Source organism: Loxodonta africana, chromosome 12, assembly GCF_030014295.1.
Source record: "Loxodonta africana isolate mLoxAfr1 chromosome 12, mLoxAfr1.hap2, whole genome shotgun sequence".
In the NCBI taxonomy this organism is placed as follows: Eukaryota; Metazoa; Chordata; class Mammalia; order Proboscidea; family Elephantidae; genus Loxodonta; species Loxodonta africana.
The window spans coordinates 79,442,659-79,461,971 of record NC_087353.1 but is presented as its reverse complement, the minus strand read 5'-3'; the positions used below and the strand labels follow the sequence as shown (position 1 = coordinate 79,461,971).

The window sequence follows — 19,313 nt, the reverse complement described above, 5'->3', positions numbered from 1 at the left end:
CTGAACACGTTCCAGTGGAACTTTCAGACTAAGAAGGCTAAGAAGAAAGGGCTGGTGATCTGCCTCTGAAAATCAGCTGGTGAAAAACCTGTGGATCAGGATGGGCAGATTTTGTTTCATTGTGTGTGGGGCTGCCATGAGTCGGGAGGCGACTTGATGGCAACTAACAACAACAGTCACCAGGATGTATAAGATTTAAGCCAATAGACTCAGTTTAAAATTTTTCCAAACAGAAACACCATAACCAAATTCTATAAAATAGAACTTAAATAGTAATGTTAGTTTTTAGGAAGTTCCACATTTTATTTTAAATAGAAATGACAAATTTAAATAATTTTTTAGATTGTAGCAATGCTGGTATTAATAGATGACATATTCCAGTGATGATCACCTTTTAAAGAATGTAAGAATACAAGAGGATTAATTTTAGGACATCGAATAAACTAAGGTTTAATTGTGAAAAAACTCATAAAAGGCAGACCAAAGCAGTGTCAGATGTGGCCCAAAATAAAAACGAAATCACTAGCAGGGACTCTAGGGGATGAGCTTGGGTTAAGATTTGGGGAGCCAGGAGCCCTACTGATGGCTACGCTCAACTGCTTCATTTTATAAATCAGGAGTTGCAAGTTCAGTGAAAGCCGGAGATAACCAGTGGTTGGCGGCAGAGCAAGGCTTGAACGCAGGTTTCTTGACTCCCACTGTTTTTCTTTGTTCTGTGACACAGACTAGAGGATTGTTATTAGGTTATTCTGTATTTTGTTTTGTCTGGGGAAGAGGTAGAAGAAATAGTCCCCTGGGTATCTGCAGGAGGAGGAAGTCGCCGTCATAAAGGGGTGAAAAGAAGCAGAAAGAGACAGCTTTGTGTTTGTACATATGCATTGAGGTTTTCCATTCTGTATAATTTCCTTCAGTTTGTGATATAGTGATTTAGGGTGGGGTTGACCCAGAGCAGTTTTTGCCCTAGTTATAGAGGATTTTGGAAGCTCTGTTGCCCATTTAGTTGTGCCCATCAAAAATCTTACTGAGCACCCTTAGCACAGTGCCTTGTACGTAGTGACTGGTGGATAAATGCCACGTGAGTTTAAGTTATAGTGGCAGGAAGCATGCATCAAACCTAATGTAATCCTGATAAAAAATTGAATATTGTCTCCACCCTGAAATTTAAATGGATGCTATACATAAGGTATTGGCTTTGACACAGAATGAAGAGTTTGGGATGCATATGCTGAGGACTTTTTCTCTTTCCTCCCATTGGAAAAAAATAAGGGAGAGGGTTCTGAACAGAAGCTTGATATGCTTCTGGCAATTTGTGTTACCCAGCTCTATGCCATGAGATATGTCACAGCCCCGCCATATGGAAGACTTCCTCCTGGCGGTTGGCCCGTGCTTCTTCCCAAAACAAACAAGAAGGCAGAGGTCCCCTGCCATCCTGTCTACAACTTATCCAAACTTATCCTTACCTTTTTTTCTTCTGTTATCTCCTGCCCCCCTGTTTAGGATTAATTCCTCTGAGTCCCTCCTCCCCTCACTGAAGAACCATCTCTCTTCCGGTATCTCCTTTCGGTTAGCTCCTTCCCTCAGCATATAAATATGCACAGGTCTCCCTCTGCTCCACAAGTCCTCTCCATATAGTCTTAACATTTTCCCTCCTTTTATAACTAGCCTCTTGGGTATGAAGAATGGTCTTCCTGCAATCATTCCACTTCCTTACCCTTTCTTCTCTTTTAACCCTCTCCGGTTAATTCTGCTTCACGGAAAGAGCACAGGCAGTCAACCTCTCAGTTTGCCATTCCAGAGGACCTCTCTCAGTGCCTTTGGTATCTGAACTTTTTGCAGTACTTTATGTTGTTGCTTCCATCTCCTTGGAAGTTTCTCCTCCTTTGGCTTGTATGATAATTCTTTGTTCTAGCTCTCCTCCTGGCCCTACCTTTTGTTTCCTTCAGATCCTGTGCCTTTATGCCAGTGGTCTTCAAGTTTCTGTCCCCAGCTTTTACTTTTCCTCATTAGATGTTCCTCTGTGCTCGTATGATATATGCATATGCTGCTCTGATTTAAATTTCCAGCCCAGATCTCTTTCCTGAGCACCAAACTTAACCACTTGGAACTATATAGGTACCTCCAACTCAAAGTGTTCAAAACTCAGCAGCCCCCCAGTCTCTTCCTCTGCTCCTGATTTGACTTTCACGCTCCCTATATTGTCTTTGAATGGCATTTAAAATGTTTCCTGAGCTGACCTCTGTGTTTACTGTTTCATCTCCTCCTGCTCTGCCTCATAGACCCAGAGTTTCAGGGAACTTTTGCCCTTCTTTGAAGGTTTCATGCTTTTTCATACCATTGTGTGTTTGTACATGTTACTTCCTCAGCTTTGAATCTCTGCCTCTTTATCCTTCAAGGTCCAGCTTAAGTGACAGTTCCTCATGGGAGGGCTCCTTGACTATTACTTACCACTACCATCCTATTCCTTAGTTACTCTCCATTCTGCCAACATGGCACCCAACATGTACAACTGCCGTATTTATATTCAAATAACCTTTTCTATTCTAGAATAGTTTTAGATTTACAGAAAGGTTGCATGGAGAGTACATGGAGTTTCTGTATACTCCCTGCTATGGATTGAAAATCCATAACCTCTGCGTTATCAGTCCTAACCTCTGTGGCAATAATCCCATTTGGGTATAGGTTGTCTTTGTTATGTTAATGAGGCAGGATTAGTGTAGGGTGTGTCTTGAGTCAGTCTTTTTTGAGATATAAAAGAGATTAAACAAGCAAACAGGAAGCAGAGATGGGGAAAGAGAGATGCCAAGCCATGTGAAGACTGCCTAGGAGCAGAAGCTCAAAGAGACAGGTACCTTCTCCCAGAGCTGACAGAGAGAGAAAGCTTTCCCCCAGATTTAGTACCGTGAATTCATACTTCTAGCCTCCTAAACTGTGAGAAAATAAATTTGTTTGTTAAAGGCACCCACTTGTGATATTTCTGTTATAGCAGCACTAGGTAACTAAGACACACCCCCTCCCAGTTTTCCCTGTTAACGTCTTACATCAATACGGTATGTACACTTGTTACAATTAAGAAACTAACATTAGTACATTGCTATTAACTAATATCAGCACTTTATTTAGATTTCACCAGTTTTCCCCCATGTCCTTTTCCTGTTCCAGGATTCCATCCATAATGCCATGTTGCATTTAGTTGTCATGTCTTCTTAGTCTGCTCTGTTCTGTGACAGTTTCTCAGACTTTTCTTGTCCTCGATGACCTTGACAGTTTTGAGAGGCACTCATCAGGTGTTGTGTAGAACGTCTCTCAATTTGGGTATTGTCTGATGTTTTTCTCATGGCTAGCCAAGATGATGAGTTTTTGGGAGGAAGACCACAGAGGTAAAACACCATTCTCCTCACATCATACCAAAGGTACCTGCTATCAATGTGTCTCACCACTGATGATGTTTAGCCTTAATCATCTGGCCGAGGAAGTGTAAGCCATGTTTTTCCACTATAATATTACTTTCCACACTTTAGTCTTTGGAAGCAAGTCAGTGAGCTTGCAACAGTGGGGTGTGAGCAGGGGGTAAGCTCCATCTCCTGGAGCGGGGAATATCGGCATCAATTACTTGGAATTTTTCTGTAAGGGAGATTTATCTCTTCTCCCCTGCTCATTTGCTTGCTTGCTTGCTTTCTTGTGCACCTGCCAGTGTGATGGCTTGCTTATCTGTCAGTCTGTCTATCTATTTGTCCATCCGTTCGTCCATCCGTCCACCTGTTCATCCATGCATCCATTCATTTATTTGTATCTGTATAAATGCATATTTATTTTCTACTTTCAGTTATAATCCAGTACTACATTGTTTATTTTCTTGTTCACATTGTTCCATACTTGCCCACTGTGAGCTCTTTCAGGTTGCTTCCTGTGTCCTGTTGACATGTTCCACCCTTTCGCTTTTTTGAACACTTTCTTGCCTCCTGGTGCTACAAGATGCTCTATATTCATCTTGTATATTTCATGTCCCAGCCCTGGAATCAGTCATTTCTCCAAAGAGCCCTATTTCCTTTTATTGAAGAATGGCATTAGAAAACAAGATCTGGGTGCTAGATGTGCCATTGTTACTGGGGTGTCACTGCTTCTGTGCCCTCTTAGCAGCCAGAGCTAGGAAATATAAATGTATATATACCAAAAAAAACCCAAAAAAACCCACAAACCCATTGTCATCAAGTCGATTCCGACTCATAGCGACCATATAGGACAGAGTAGAACTGCCCCATAGGGATTCCAAGGAGCAGCTGGTGGATTCGAACTGGGGACTTTTTGATTAGCAGCCGAACTCTCAACCACTGCACCACCAGGGCTCCATGTGTATATACATATCTCTAGTTATTTCTCTGTCCATATTTATCTGTATTAAATGAGTTCATATTGAAACCTCTGACTCCAAATTAAGGCTAGCCTCCCCTTTAAAACTGGCTCTCACCATCCATCCCCCCATCATGCTATATTTGAAGCATTGATTTTTTCTCTGTCTCCCTCACAAGGCTGTTCATACATTAGGCAATTATTAAATCTTCACTGAATGAATTCTTGGAGCTATACTGTATCTTACATAAAAATTCAGCATTTTAACAAAGTCATTTTAAGTAAACCTTATGGTAAACTTGGAAACAAAGCTATTTTAACCACTTTATTATGTAAGTAATATATGTTCAGTAGAGAAAATTTAGAAGATAAAATAAAAAGAAAAAACATTTCTAATTCTATCACCCAGAGGTAACACTGTTACTATTTTAGTATGTCATTTTAAAACTTTTTCTTTGTGTATATGTCTCCACATACAATTTTTTATAAGAATACAGTCACACTGTGTACTACTGATTTGTAACCTTTTTCCTCCACTTAATGTAGCTGATTCTGCTATGTAGTTGTACCATAATTTATTTAACCAATTCCCATTTTTAAGATTTTCAAGTCATTACCATTTTTTCCCTAATTTTTATAAACCCTGATGACTGTCTTCTTAAAAATCTTGGCACACTGTTCTGATAATTTCCTTTAAATATACTCCTAAAAGTAGAATTGCTGAATTAGGTGCATTTTAAGCTTTTTGTATATGTTTTGGGGGGTGGGTTTGTTGAAAGTTTTATTGTGGTAAAATATGTATAAAAAAATGTTACTTTAACCATTTTTAAGTGTACAATTCAGTGACATTAATTCATTCTCCGTGTTGTGCTACCATCACCACGGTCCATTTCCAAAAGTTCTGCGTCACCCCAAACAGAAACTCAGTGCCCTGTCAGCAGTAATTACCATTTCTTTCTTCCTCCAGCCCGTGGTAGCCACTAATAAACTTTTATCTCAATGGCTTATCCTGTTCTAGATGCCTCATATAAGTGGAATTATACACTATTTGTCCTTTTATATCTGGCTTGTTTGATTCAGCATAATGTTTTCAAGATTCATCCATGTGGTGGCATGTATCAGAACTTCATTTCTCTTTATCAGAACTTCAGTTCTCTTTATGGCTGAATAATATTCCATTGTATGAATATACCACATTTGTTCATGTGTTTAGGAGCCATGGTGGCTGCTATCCAAAAGGTGGGCAGTTCAAATCCCCCAGCTACTCCTTAGAAACCCTGTGGGGCAGTTCTACTCTGTCCTATAGGGTTGCTTTGAGTTGGAATCAACTCAGTCGTGACGGGTTTGGTTTTTTGGTTTACTCATGTGTTTATGGACACTTGAATTGCTTCCACCGTCTTTTGGCTGTTGTGAATAAAGCTGCAGTGAACATCAATGTACATGCATCTGTTTGGGTCCCTGCATTCAGACCTCTTGGGTGTATACTCAGGAGTGGAATGGCCGGGTCACAGGGCAATTCTCTGTTTAACTTTGGGGCCGAGGTGTTTAGATTGAGCATTTGCTTTTACATTGATCTCTAACACCCTTGAGACCTTTCATTCCTTTTTTGGGATGATGAACAGGCAGTTTATCTTTAAAGCTAGGAACTCACAAGTGTTTATCTTGATTTATTTACCTGCATAGAGTATTGTGTCAAAGAATGCACTGCAGTACCGGGGCAATTCCCAGCATGATGCCCAGGAGTTTCTGCTGTGGCTTTTGGACCGAGTTCATGAAGACCTCAATCATTCTGTGAAGCAGAGTGGCCAGACTCCTCTGAAGGTGAGGGCGTGCGCTTAGCTGGGGAAGTCGGGAGCAGCAGGCAGGCGCTCGGTGGCTGTTCAGTGAACGGAGCCAGGGGAGTGTAGAGTCTTCTCTCAAACCTCCAGCAAGGAGTTGTTGCAGCTTATATTTAGTTAAATTAACGTGATGAAATCGACTAAGCTTTGACTGAGTATAAAATCTAATGGCTACTTAAAGAATATTTTACCTTGTTTACTACTGCGATATATCATGCAAATGGTTAAGCACTCAGCTACTAGTGAAAGGTTGGCAGTTCGAACCCACCCAGCAGCACCCTAGAAGAGAGGCCTGGCAAACTGCTTCTTAAAGGTCATGGCCTTGAAAACGATATGGAGCAGTTCTACTCTGCACACGTGAGGTCACCATGAGCTGGAATTGACTTGACAGCAACTGACAACTGCAACAACAACTACCGTGCTGACAGTGTAAGATACAGAGGCCCTCTCCCCAAGGAGCTTCCAGTCTAATAAGAAAGGAGACGTGTGCATGCATGACTAGCTGTAGAGTAAAATTAAGTAACTCCATCTCACAAAACTTTTTAAAACAGAGATTTTACTCACATCATCATGTAGATTGTTTGAATGAATACACAGTGAAAGGTAAATGTATGGATGTCCTTGTTATCTGGATTAGATTTGAGGATAGGAACTGAACTACCAGAAGATTCTTCCTGAGAAATATGACAACTCATTCCCAACTTTTATGCATGTGGCTTTAATATGGTGGGTAAATGATTTTGACAATAGAAACAATTAAGAATGAAGAGTTGCTTCCCTCACACAGCTTAAAAAAAAGTTTTTGATAATTTTGCTCTGTACTTCAAATTTTAAATTTCTGGTTTTGGTAAGTTGTTAAAAAAAAAAAAGTTGTTAAATTACTCCAATTCAAGGTCTTTTTGTGCCCAAATACTTTGTATACAGTGATATGGTATTCGTTCTGCTGTGCTATGGCTGACTTTCCCACCAAATTGAGACATACTCAAGGTCAGGCACTGTGTTTCATTTATTTTTGTATCCTTAACGTCTGGCACAGTGCTCTCTGCATGTGGTAGCAGATGCTTAGTAAATAGTTGTTACATGGAGGGACATGAAAAGATTAAATACAACATGAAATAGAGTGTGATTAGGCACCCAAATGAGCAGTATAGCAGTAGAGGTGCTAGAGAACTTAGGCTTGGGAGGAACCGGTGTTGTCGAAGTGGTTGGAGGAAGGACTTTGAGAGCAGGAGGGAGTGGAGCATCCTGGGGAAGGAGAACTGTCCCACCACCTGAATAGAAGTAGAGACCCAGGGGTAAACTCAGTCTGTGGGAGAGCCTTGTGGAGATGAGTCTGCGTGACTCCCATTCGTCGGCTACATTCCAGTTCCTTTAGCAGATGGCTTTCACTGAAGCACCAGGACTTGATAGAGGTCTTGTGGAGGAAATAAAGGACATTGGTGACTTTTTCAGGCTCATCTTAAATCAAGAATGGGCACTTTTCGTCTGTGAAATAATACGTTCTTTTTTTCAGCCACCATCAGAGACTGATATAATGCCTGAGGGACCATCCTTTCCTGTCTGCAGCACCTTTGTACAAGAACTTTTTCAAGCCCAGTACAGGTATGAGCAAACAAGTTTCCCCTCTTAATCTGTCTGCTTGACATAGTTGTAGGTGACTTTAATCTCAGTGTCTTAAATTTTTGTTTTTAAAGATCTTCTTTGACATGTCCTCATTGTCAGAAACAGAGCAACACTTTTGACCCTTTTCTCTGCATCTCTCTGCCAATTCCTCTACCCCACACAAGGTAAGAACAGCTTTAGTAAAATAAAGACTGTGTATTCCTGTAGTGTTCGTTTTCCTCTGTAGATTTCTGTCAGGGCTTTGTACTGATTTAGACAAGGAATGGGGAATGGGATTAATGATAACTTGAATACAGACGTTGTTAAAACTTCTTGGTAAATGAGTTTGCAGAGTAAGCAGGTGCTTGAGGCAAGCAAGAAAGTGCAGTAGCCTGCTTTGGCTTGTTACCCATGGGCAGGATAGGAGAGGAGAAAGCTCTTGACTGCCTTCTAGAGTCCCCAGAAACCTTACATTGCACTTTAAGAAAAAGGAAAAAAAATTTTTTTTTCAATTTTTATCGTGCATTAAGGGAAAGTTTGCAAATCAAGTCAGTCTCTCATGCTAAAATTTATATACACTTTGCTATATACTCCTAGTTGCTCTCCGCCTAATGAGACAGCACACTCCTTCTCTTCACCTTCTGTTTTCATGTCCACTCTGCCAGCTTCTGACCCCATCTGCCCTCTCATCTCCCGTCCAGACAGGAGCTGCCCACATAGTCTCATGTGTCTGCTTGATCCAAGCAGCTCACTCCTTAGCAGTATCATTTTCTGTCGCATAGTCCAGTCCAATCCCTGTCTGAAGAGTTGGCTTTGTGAATGATTCCTTTCTTGGGCTAACAGAAGGTCTGGGGAGCATGACCTCTGGGGTCTTTCTAGTCTCAGTCAGACCATTAAGTCTGGCCTTTTTACGAGAATTTGGGGTCTGCATCCCACTGCTTTCCTGCCCCCTCAGGGGTTCTCTGTTGTGTTCCCTGTCAGGAAAGTCATCAGTTGTAGCCAGGCACCATCTAGTTCTTCTGGTCTTGGGCTGATGGAGTCTCTGGTTTATGTGGACCTTTCTGTCTCTTGGGCTCATAATTACCTTGTATCCTTGGTGTTCTTCATTCTCCTTTGCTCTAGGTGGGTTGAGACCAAATGATGCATCTTAGATGGCCGCCTGCTAGCGTTTAAGACCCCAGACGCCACTTTCCAAAGTAGGATGCAGAATGTTTTCTTAATAGACTTCATTATGCCAGTTGACCTAGATGTCCCCTGAAACCATGGTCTCTAAACCCCTGCCCCTGCTACGCTGCTAAACATTCAGTTTATTCAGGAAACTTCTTTGCTTTTGGTTAAGTCCAGTTGTGCTGACCTCTCCTGTATTGTGTGTTGTCTTTCCCTTCACCTAAAATAGTTCTTGTCTGCTATCTAATTAGTAAATACCCCTCTCCCTCCATCTCTCCCCACTCTTGTAACCATCAAAGAATATTTTCTTCTCTGTTTAAACTATTTCTCGAGTTCTTATAATAGTGGTCTCATATAATATTTGTCATTTTGCAACTGAGTAATTTCACTCAGCATAATACCTTCCAGATTCCTCCATGTTATGAAATGTTTCACAGATTTGTCATTGTTCTTTATTGATGTGTAATATTCCATTGTGTGAATATATATACCATGATTTATTTATCCATTCGTCTGTTGATGGGCTCCTTGGTTGCTTCCATCAAAAAAAAAAAAAAAAAATGTTTTTATTGTGGTAAAATAGATATATCAAAAATCCGCAAAAAAAAAAAAAAAAAAAAAAATGCAAAGCACAGAACCAAGTATTGATATGTTATATTTTTGTTCTATGAAGACCCTTTTTCCAAAGATCTCTCAATTATTGTTTGATAGTTTTACTCGGCTCTATTTGGCTTCCAAATGAAGGTGTGGGTTAGGTTCAGCTTTAGGTTGTTTCCAGATCAGGCTTGTTTTGCTTCTTCTGTATTTCAGTTGAAATAAGTGACTAACGGGAAGATCTGACTTTGATCTGTCTAGGCCTCTCTATGTCACTGTAGTGTATCAAGGGAAATGCTCTCACTGCATGAGGATTGGCGTGGCTGTGCCTCTGTCTGGGACTGTCGCCAGACTTAGGGAAGCAGTATCTACGGAAACAAAGATCCCCACTGATCAGGTACTAAGTCTGCTAAGACTGATCACACGTGAACCACAGAAGTATTGCTTGCTATTCTCCGGGAGTTTTTTAACAGTTCTCTGCCAGATGTGGTTAGGTATAAATTTAAAACCAATTGCTTCTACTGTTGAGGAAAAAAAGAAAAAAGCCCACAAAGAGAAAAATGTACATAAAAACTTTTCATGCTTCATTTAGTTGTGTTTATGTGTATGTGTGCATGATACACACGCACATATATATACATATGTGTGTGTATGTATATATATATGTATTTTTTTTTTTTTAAAGGAAAAGCTGTGACATTACGCCAAGACTTCTTTGTAGCTTTGCTTATAAAGTACAATTACAGGTAGTCCCCGACATACGACGCGGTTCCGTTCCGATGACCCCGTCGTAAGTCAGTTCTGACGTAAGTCAAATACTTCTTTTTTTCTTTTTTAGTTTTCATTATTGCCTGCTATATGGCAGTGTTTTGAACAGTAAATCATAACATTGAACATCTGCGAGGGAACATCTGAGAATGATAACATCTGCAAATTACGCACTACAACATTGTATGTAGTATATGTTACTAACGACAAGATGTATGTAAAAAAAAAGACAGTTGTCAGTGTGATTTGTCATAACTTGAATACATCATAAGTCGGGGACTACCTGTAGTTAACACCTCTTAGATCATTCTTATGGATGTTTATGTGGGCAGTAGAAAGAGCATCTCTGTGGTATTTGAAGGTCAAAGAGGGTTAGAAAACTTGACTGTGGCTTTAGAAAACCCCTATCCGTTATGGTGATAAGAATGGAATCTTCTTGGTAGAACAATGTTCTTTATGTAGTAGATGGTCAGTGTGTTTTGTTTTCTGATGAAAGCCAGGCCAGAGTCTCTTATCTTGTTTACTAAGAGAAAGGAAAGTTTTTGTTTTTTGGTAAATCTTTCATAAGTTGTTGTTAGTTGCATTGAGTCAATTCTGACCCTTGGCAACCCCATGTTTGCAGAGTAGAACTGCTCTATAGGATTTTCAAGACTATGACCTTTGGGAAGCAGATTGCCAGGCCAGTCTTCTGAGGCACCTCTGGGTGGGTTCAAGCCACCAGCCTTTTGGCTCGTAGTTGAACGCTTAACAGTTTGCACCACCCAGAACTCCCTTTCATAAATAGCCATACTTATATCAACCAAAATATTTTTGACCTGTTTGTGGCGTGATATATTTTTGCATATGGTTTTTACTCAATTTACTGCGATGATTTTATTTGTAAAAATATTCCCATTTTAAGGTTTACTAAGGAAGGATGATTCAGTGGCTGAATAGCTCTTCCCTAGATAGCTTCTGGAAGGTGCTCTGTAATCACTTGAATTTGACAAAGGTGTTTTGTACTTTGGCCTTGTGTGGCCTCATTTGGAAAGTTGCCATAGTAAAACAAGTACAACCAACCAGCAGTGTTGCCGTAATATTGCAAGTATCTCATATTTTCATAGGGCAAGTACTGGCACATGGAAAAAAATGTTCATATTCATTGATTCTTTTTTTTTTTTCCCCTTCGGGATGAGGGGAAGGACAGAAAGAATGAGAGAAGCTTAGCTGTGTGTCCAAAGGCAAATATGGTTGCATCTTGAAAGCTTCCAGTACTATTTGGCTCTTTTGGCATGTGGTTTAAATTGGTAAATAATTACGGCTTTGCTTTTGACCTCAGCTTGCTGGAGAAATTGAATTAAACTTGCATGTTTCCCAGCAGCAAAACAACATGGTTGTTAATATCATTAAAAAGAAAAATACATCAGGAATATTTTTCCTGGACTATTTGTGGAGTATGCCATCAGCCTCTTTTATATCATGGTCTGATACAGTGTTAGTGTTAGTAGGAGAACCAGTCTAACCCCCTCATCTGAAGAAGGCCCAGAGAAACCATGTGCCTTCCTTGTTGAAGGTCATAGGGCTGATTGGTGGCAGGCGGGGACTGGAACCTTTTTATGTCCTACCTGATGCTTTTTTGACTATACAGTACTGTTGAGCATGTAATGAAATCTCTAAATGTCTCCATTGTTTCTTCCTCTTTCTTTTATTTCTTTTTCATTGTAGAGTACATACTCAGCCATTTCAAAAATATAACTTGGAAAGTGACAGTATCTTACACTAGTATCTTAGTACTAAAGTTTATTAACTGTTAATACTTTGTTATATATGCATTCATAATTTTTCCTGTGCATATGCTATATTATTTTATAAAAATGGAATCATTTTATGCATATTGTTCTGTACTTTGCTTTTTATTTACTTAGGAGTCTTTTCGTTTACTGCAAATATATCTAGCTCATTCTTTTAAGTAGTTCTGTATTTCCAGTATGACTATAATGTACTTAACTCTAGTTCCTGTTGTTGGACACTTGAGTTGATACAATTTTTCCAATACAAATATCCTTGGTTTTTTGACGTTTTTTAACTTGAAAAGAAGAAAATTTAGTGATGTGGGAGAAAGTATTTGGGAATCAGATGTGGGCCCAGTGCCCCCTCTGAGACTGAACAGTTGTATAAACTTAGGTAAGTCACCCATCCTCTCTTTAGTTTCTCCCCCTATAAAACGAGTGGGTTAGACTTTATAATCTCCTGGGTGTCTTGTAGACCAAAACTTAGAGAATCTCTGGGTGTACTGCCATAGCGTTCTAAAGCCGGAGGTTATTTGCTTCCAAAATTCTCTCGTTAAAGACAAATGATGGGGGCTGTGTGAGCTGTTTCAAAGCCCCCTCAGATCACAGCACATGCTGATGGCCTGGGGAAGTTCATAGTAGTATCGGGAAATAAATTCTTATTGACTTTCCAGTTATCCAACTATTGATATTTTCCTGCTTTTAGATTGTGTTAACAGAAATGTACTATGATGGATTCCATCGTTCCTTTTGTGACACGGACGACCTGGAAACGGTCCATGAAAGTGACTGCATTTTTGCCTTTGAGACTCCAGAAATATTTAGGCCTGAGGGAATTCTCAGTCAAAGAGGTAAATGATCACCTGTTTCCATAATACCACCTGGGTTTGCAGGTTTAACGACGATCTGCCCCATTGGATGTCTAGATGATGGTGTATATTTTTCGGCAGCATGTTTCCCTCGAAGAAGTCAGTTCTTAACTGTGTTAGGCAAAGATGTTTCCTTTATTTCTAACCTTGCCTGTGTGGAGTTGGAGCAGCCCTTCCTGAGGCTCAGGACTGTCCTTCCCGTGGATGACCTCTTTGGTATCCTATGACAGCATTAGGGAGGATATACTTTGCCATAGCTTCTTTGCATCCTGCTACCAGCTCAGATGTTTAATTTCTAAATTCTGAAATCTTTGCCATGGAATGTTTCCTTGATTCTTGCTTTTAAGAAATACGGATGTAACACATCATTGTTAGGCAGCAGAGTAGAGTAAAACTCTGGTCAGTGCTGTGCCCTTTGCTGTAGCTTGGGCTGTGATTTGGAACTTAGCTTGTCTCTTCACTGTGCTTGAAAGAGTATGGAGCTGTTTCTGTTTTTGAGAGTTGCCAAGTAACTGTGACTTTGTTCCTGGGGAATCCTTGGTGGCCGTCAAGGTGTATCTCCTATATTCTTGCTCTTACTTATCAAGGTATCAGTATCACCTGGGAAAAAACGCAAATTCATGGACCCCACCCCAGACCTACTCAGTCTGAAACTCTGGAGGGTAGGGCTCAGCAATCTTTTTTTTTTTTAAAGTTTTATTTATTTTGTTGTTGTTGAGAATATACACAACAAAACATACCAATTCAGTGTATTCTACATGTACAGTTCAGTGACATTGATTATATCTTTTAGTCATGCAACCATTCTCATTCTCCTTTTCTGAGTTGTTCTTCCCCCATTTACATAAACTCGCTGCTCCCTGAGGTTCCTATCTAATCTTTTGAATTGCCGTTATCGGTGTGATCTCATATAGATAGCTCTTAAAAGAGCATAATGCTCAGGGCAGACATTTTTTACTAGTTAAGCTAAACTATTGTTTGGCTTTAAGAAGACTTAAGGGGATATTTTTGGTTTAAAGTTTAAAGATTATCTTAGGGTAGTAGTTTCAGGGGTTCATCTAACCTTCATGGCTCAAGGAAGTCTGGAGTCCCTGAGAATTTGAAATTCTGTCCTGCATTCTCCCATTTTTGAACAGGATTCTTCCATAGAATTTTCCAGCAATCTGTTTTTAACAAGCCCTCTGATTCTGACACACGCTCAAGTTTGAGAACTGCTGTTCTACCTAGCCTTATCAGTATTTTCTACAACTGTGATTTTTAAAACCAAATTCCCCCTCTAATCCTCACATTTCTCCTGGTTCTATTCCCTGATTTCCAACTGTCTACTGAAATCTCAACTTAGAAATCCTGCAGGTATAGTACACTGAACGTTTCTTTCTTAGATGGGTTCCTCCTGTGCTCTTCTGTGGAATAAGGGTACCACCATCCTGCTCTTCGCTCAGGCTTGATCCATGCTCTTTGACTTTTTCAGAATTCTCAAAGAACTGGTCACACAGCCTGTTAGGTAGTTTGGACGCAGAGGACTTGACCTCAGCAAAGTAGGAGACAGTCATTTGCTGAGGATCCAGGATCATTGGGGAGGTGCATTGGGCACTTGAACAGAATGGAGACGTTTTGGAGCAGGGAGGATGCAGCTGCTGCTCCTAGGCTGGGCCGATACCACCTTAGCACCACTCAGAGACCCACTCCACCCTCCCTTCTCAGTGTTTTTGCTGGTACTTTTTTTCTGCCCACCCCTTAAGGATTGAAATTTCAGAGTGTTCTATTCTTACCCTTTATCTTGATCTTGACATCTCCCTAGATTGTCTAATCAACTCTCTTGGTTTTAACTGCCATTCATGTATCACAGGTATTTCTGTGCAGACATATATCCTGCCTTCAGATTTGGGGGTCCGTAAACTGCATATCTCCACCTGGATGGCCCACAGATACCTCAAATTTTGTTTAAAACCTAATTTTATTATATTTTTTCTTCTTACTGGTTCTTATATTCTTTATCTCAGTTAACGGTGTCACCATCCATCTAGTATCCCAAGACAGGTACAAGAGAATCAACTACACTTCTCTCTTTTCCTTACCTTTTACATTTCTCTAGCCCTTATTGTTCATGTTACTTTCTAAATATTCCTCAGATCCATCCCTTTCTCTCCATTTGCCCTGGCATTCTCATATTAGACTGTAATTCTTCCTTACCTAGAGTAGAGCAGTAGCCTCCAGCTTGCTCTAATTTCACCCCCTCATCAAGTCCATTATGGATTTAAGAGCTCAGGTACTACCAAGAGAGGAGTAGTAATACTACTCCCTGGATGTTATGAGGATTGAAAGCAATAATGCATGTTTTTTCACACCTGTGAGCTTTTTCCACATTGATTTGTCTTTCTGAAGTTCCCTTCCTACCCGTGTGAACCCAAGGAACTCTTTTTTTTTTTTTAATTAACTTTTATTGAGCTTCAAGTGAACGTTTACAAATCAAGTCAGTCTGTCACATATAAGTTTATATACATCTTACTCCATACTCCCACTTGCTCTCCCCCTAATGAGTCAGCCCTACCAGTCTCTCCTTTCGTGACAATTTTGCCAGCTTCCAACTCTCTCTATCCTCCCATCCCCTCTCCAGACAGGAGATGCCAACACAGTCTCAAGTGTCCACCTGATATAATTAGCTCACTCTTCATCAGCATCTCTCTCCCACCCACTGTCCAGTCCCTTTCATGTCTGATGAGTTGTCTTCGGGGATGGTTCCTGTCCTGTGCCAACAGAAGGTTTGGGGACCATTACTGCTGGGATTCCTCTAGTCACAGTCAGACCATTAAGTCTGGTCTTTTTATGAGAATTTGGGGTCTGCATCGCACTGATCTCCTGCTCCCTCAGGGGTTCTCTGTTGTGCTCCCTGTCAGGGCAGTCATCGATTGTGGCCGGGCACCAACTAGTTCTTCTGGTCTCAGGATGATGTAAGTCTCTGGTTCATGTGGCCCTTTCTGTCTCTTGGGCTCTTAGTTGTCGTGTGACCTTGGTGTTCTTCATTCTCCTTTGCTCCAGGTGGGTTGAGACCAATTGATGCATCTTAGATGGCCACTTGTTAGCATTTAAGACGCCAGACGCCACATTTCAAAGTGGGATGCAGAATGTTTTCATAATAGAATTACTTTGCCAATTGACTTAGAAGTCCCCGCAAACCATGTTCCCAAACCCCCGCCCTTGCTCCGCTGACCTTTGAAGCATTCATTTTATCCCGGAAACTGCTTTGCTTTTGGTCCAGTCCAATTGAGCTGACCTTCCATGTATTGAGTGTTGCAAGGAACTCTTTTTACTCTCATCTTTTGCCCTGGAATTTTCCATGACTTAACGGACTTGAGTGCTTCATTTTCTGACTCAAACCTTCTGTGCGTACTAATATTATTATGCCATCTACCACATAGCTCCCAGTATTTTTTATATGTCTGTCTCTCCCGCTAGACTGAGGAAGCCTTGGGTGATCTTTCATTCATCTTTGATCAGCCTCCTTGGTACCAGGCATATGGTAGGACCTTAATAAATGTTGATGAAATAAGCAAATGACAATCCTGGGCAGAGAGGTCAGTGAGTTTTAAACAAAAGGAAGGCACAGTTTGCTGATTAATAGGCGAAGATGAAAACAAGTAATTCTTGAAAATATTTTATACATTTTGTAAACTTTTTACTTTGAAATAATTTCAGACTGAGAGAAAAGTTGCAAAAATAGTACAAAGGATTCTTGTATAGCCTTTATCCAGATTCTCCAGAAGGTCAGCCTTTTTCTGTCTGCCTTATCATTGTGTTTCTCTCTCTCTCTCGTATGTGTGTGTATAATTTTTTTCTGAACCATTTGGGATAAATTGCAAACATAATGACCCTTGATGCCTCAGTAATTCACTGTGTATATCCTAAAAATAAAGACGTTGTCTTTATTTTTTTTTTTTTTTTGGAGCCCTGGTAGCACAGTGGTTAGGAGCTTGGGTTCTAACCAAGAGGTTGGCAGTTGGAAGCCACTAGCTGCTCCTTGGAAACCCTATGGGGCAGGAAATTAAAACTGATGCAATACTATAATCTTTTTTTTTTTTTAAGCCTGATACTCAGGGTGGTGTCTGCTTGGCTTTACCACTGTAAGGTTACTATTTTCTCCTTGTAATTAACAGGTATATTGTATCTAGATACTCGGAGAATATGTAAATATCTTTTCTCAAACTTTCACCCTCTAGTTTTAGTGTTCATTGGATGGTTCTTGCCTGAGTCAGTTAGAGAGGGGATTACCCAGTGCCGGTTTTCTGACGTCATCCTTTTGTCAACATTTATTGGCTTTTTGAAACAGTTCTTACTGCTGGTGGGACTGTAGGGAAAAGGGCTCTCTCATACACTGCTCCTGGCAACATGAATTGATACAGCTTTTATGGCAAGCCATGTGATAGCACGAATCAGGCGCGCTAAAAATGTCTGAAACCTCTACGTTTTAGGAAACAATCCTAAAAGAATGGTCAGAGATGCATGTAAGGATTTATGCCTAGAATATCTGTCACACAGTTTTTATTAATAGTGAGAAACTGGCAACAGTCTAATTGTCCACAGATGAGGGAATAGTTATGGCTTCTCTGCATACTAAGTGTTTTACATAGCGTAAGATATCATGCTTTAGGAATAATTTTCAAGGGTACAGGAAGATGTAATCGATACAGTATCAAATAAAAAGGTACAGTCTGATCACATTTTTGTTCAAATATATTTATGTAGCTAAATAGAAAATATTATGTAGAAATATGTCACAATATTAGTAATAGATAATTCAGGTTTTGGAATTACAGGTGATTTTGATTATTTAAAAATACTTTTGTGTATTTCCAAATTCTGCGGTGAGCATGCATCACTTTTGTAATTAGGAAAAAAACTTTTTTTTAAAAAGGAAAGTAGAGGTGAAGACAATAGAAATTATAAAAAGTATAATTGTATTTATTTCTATTTAATATCTAATTTAACGTGATTTGAGATTAATAAGATATTGTATGTTGGTAATGGTTATAATAATAATGAAGAAATTTGTAAACTGAATAGCAGAAGGAAGAATACATAATGCAAAAAACAAAAAAGTGAGAGATTATAATAGTCTTGATGGGAGTTCTTTTTTTTTTAACTCGCTGTCATTAGCCTGTTAAAGATTATTTAGACTAAAATTGAAGATATGGAGAACGTAACGGATACTAATATTACAGCACAGACAGGTGCAGTTATTAGTTGTAGTGAACCAAGCCGAAACTAATCATAAAGGAAAATCTGAATAAATGTTTTAAAGGTGTAAATTTAGAGGGTAGACATACCACAAAGTGAAATAAACAAATACATAAATGTAAGAAAATGAAAATAAAAATTTAAGATAGTTCTAAGAATAAATAAATATAATTTAAGAGCTATTTTAGATAATAAGAAAATTAAAAAAACAACAAAAAACATATTAAGCCCCCTGGAAGGCAGCCAAAGTAGTGCTGAGAGGTAAGTGCAGAGCTTTAAATATTTTTACGAAGCTATTTTTTTTTTTTTATCAGAACAGAAAAGATAAAAATTAACTAAGCATTTAATTTCTGATTATAGGGGAAAACAAAATAAAACAAAACAAAAAGCCAAAAAAAGAAAAATTATGAGTAAAAGCATAAAAGTAAGAAGACCCTGGGAGTCCTAGATTTCTTTTCTTAAATTAAAAAAAAAAAATTTTCCCCCTGTGGTGTATAATAAAATATCTGCCCTTTCAGCATTTTTCACATGTACAATTCAGTAATATTTTCTTTTCTTTCTTTCTTTTTTTTAACCTCTCTTTTCCGTTTCCCCACCTTTGGTGATCACTAATCTTTGGATGGAGTTGCCTATTCTAGATATTTCATGTAAGTGGGATCATACATATCTGTCCATTTGTTTCTGGCCTTTTCACTTAGCATAGTGTTTTCAAGGCTCATCCATGTGGTGGCATGTGTTAGATCTTACCTCTTTATGGCTGAACAGTACTCCAAAAATATACACATGTTGTTTATCTGTTGATGAACACTGCAGTTGTTTCCACCTTTTGGCTATTGTGAATAATGCCGCAGTGAACATTGGTGTACAACTATCTGTTTGAGTCCCTGCTTTCAAGTCTTTTGGGTATACATACACCTAGAAGCGGAGTTGTGGGCTCATATGGGAATTCTATGTTTAACTTTTTGAGGAACTGCCAAACTGTTTTCCACAGCTGTTGCACTGTTTCATTCCCACCAGCAATCCACGAGGGTTCCAGTTTCTCACCAACACTTGTTTTTTCTGCTCATAACCATCCTAGTGGGTGTGCAGTGGTATCTCCTTGTGGTTTTTATTTGTGTTTGCTT

At 39.5% G+C, this 19,313-nt stretch overlaps 1 protein-coding gene across 3 annotated transcripts in view; it reads left to right on the top strand.

Moving 5' to 3' along the window:
• Positions 1 to 19,313, top strand: part of USP31 (ubiquitin specific peptidase 31) — a 104,989-nt gene that overhangs the window by 36,955 nt on the left and 48,721 nt on the right. For all 3 annotated transcript variants that reach the window (XM_010598444.3, XM_064295693.1, XM_064295694.1), the window contains exons 2-6: positions 6,031 to 6,168; positions 7,699 to 7,787; positions 7,880 to 7,972; positions 9,810 to 9,945; positions 12,792 to 12,936. In XM_010598444.3, coding sequence (XP_010596746.3) covers positions 6,031 to 6,168; positions 7,699 to 7,787; positions 7,880 to 7,972; positions 9,810 to 9,945; positions 12,792 to 12,936 — 601 coding nt within the window. The remainder of the gene's footprint in view (positions 1 to 6,030; positions 6,169 to 7,698; positions 7,788 to 7,879; positions 7,973 to 9,809; positions 9,946 to 12,791; positions 12,937 to 19,313) is intronic.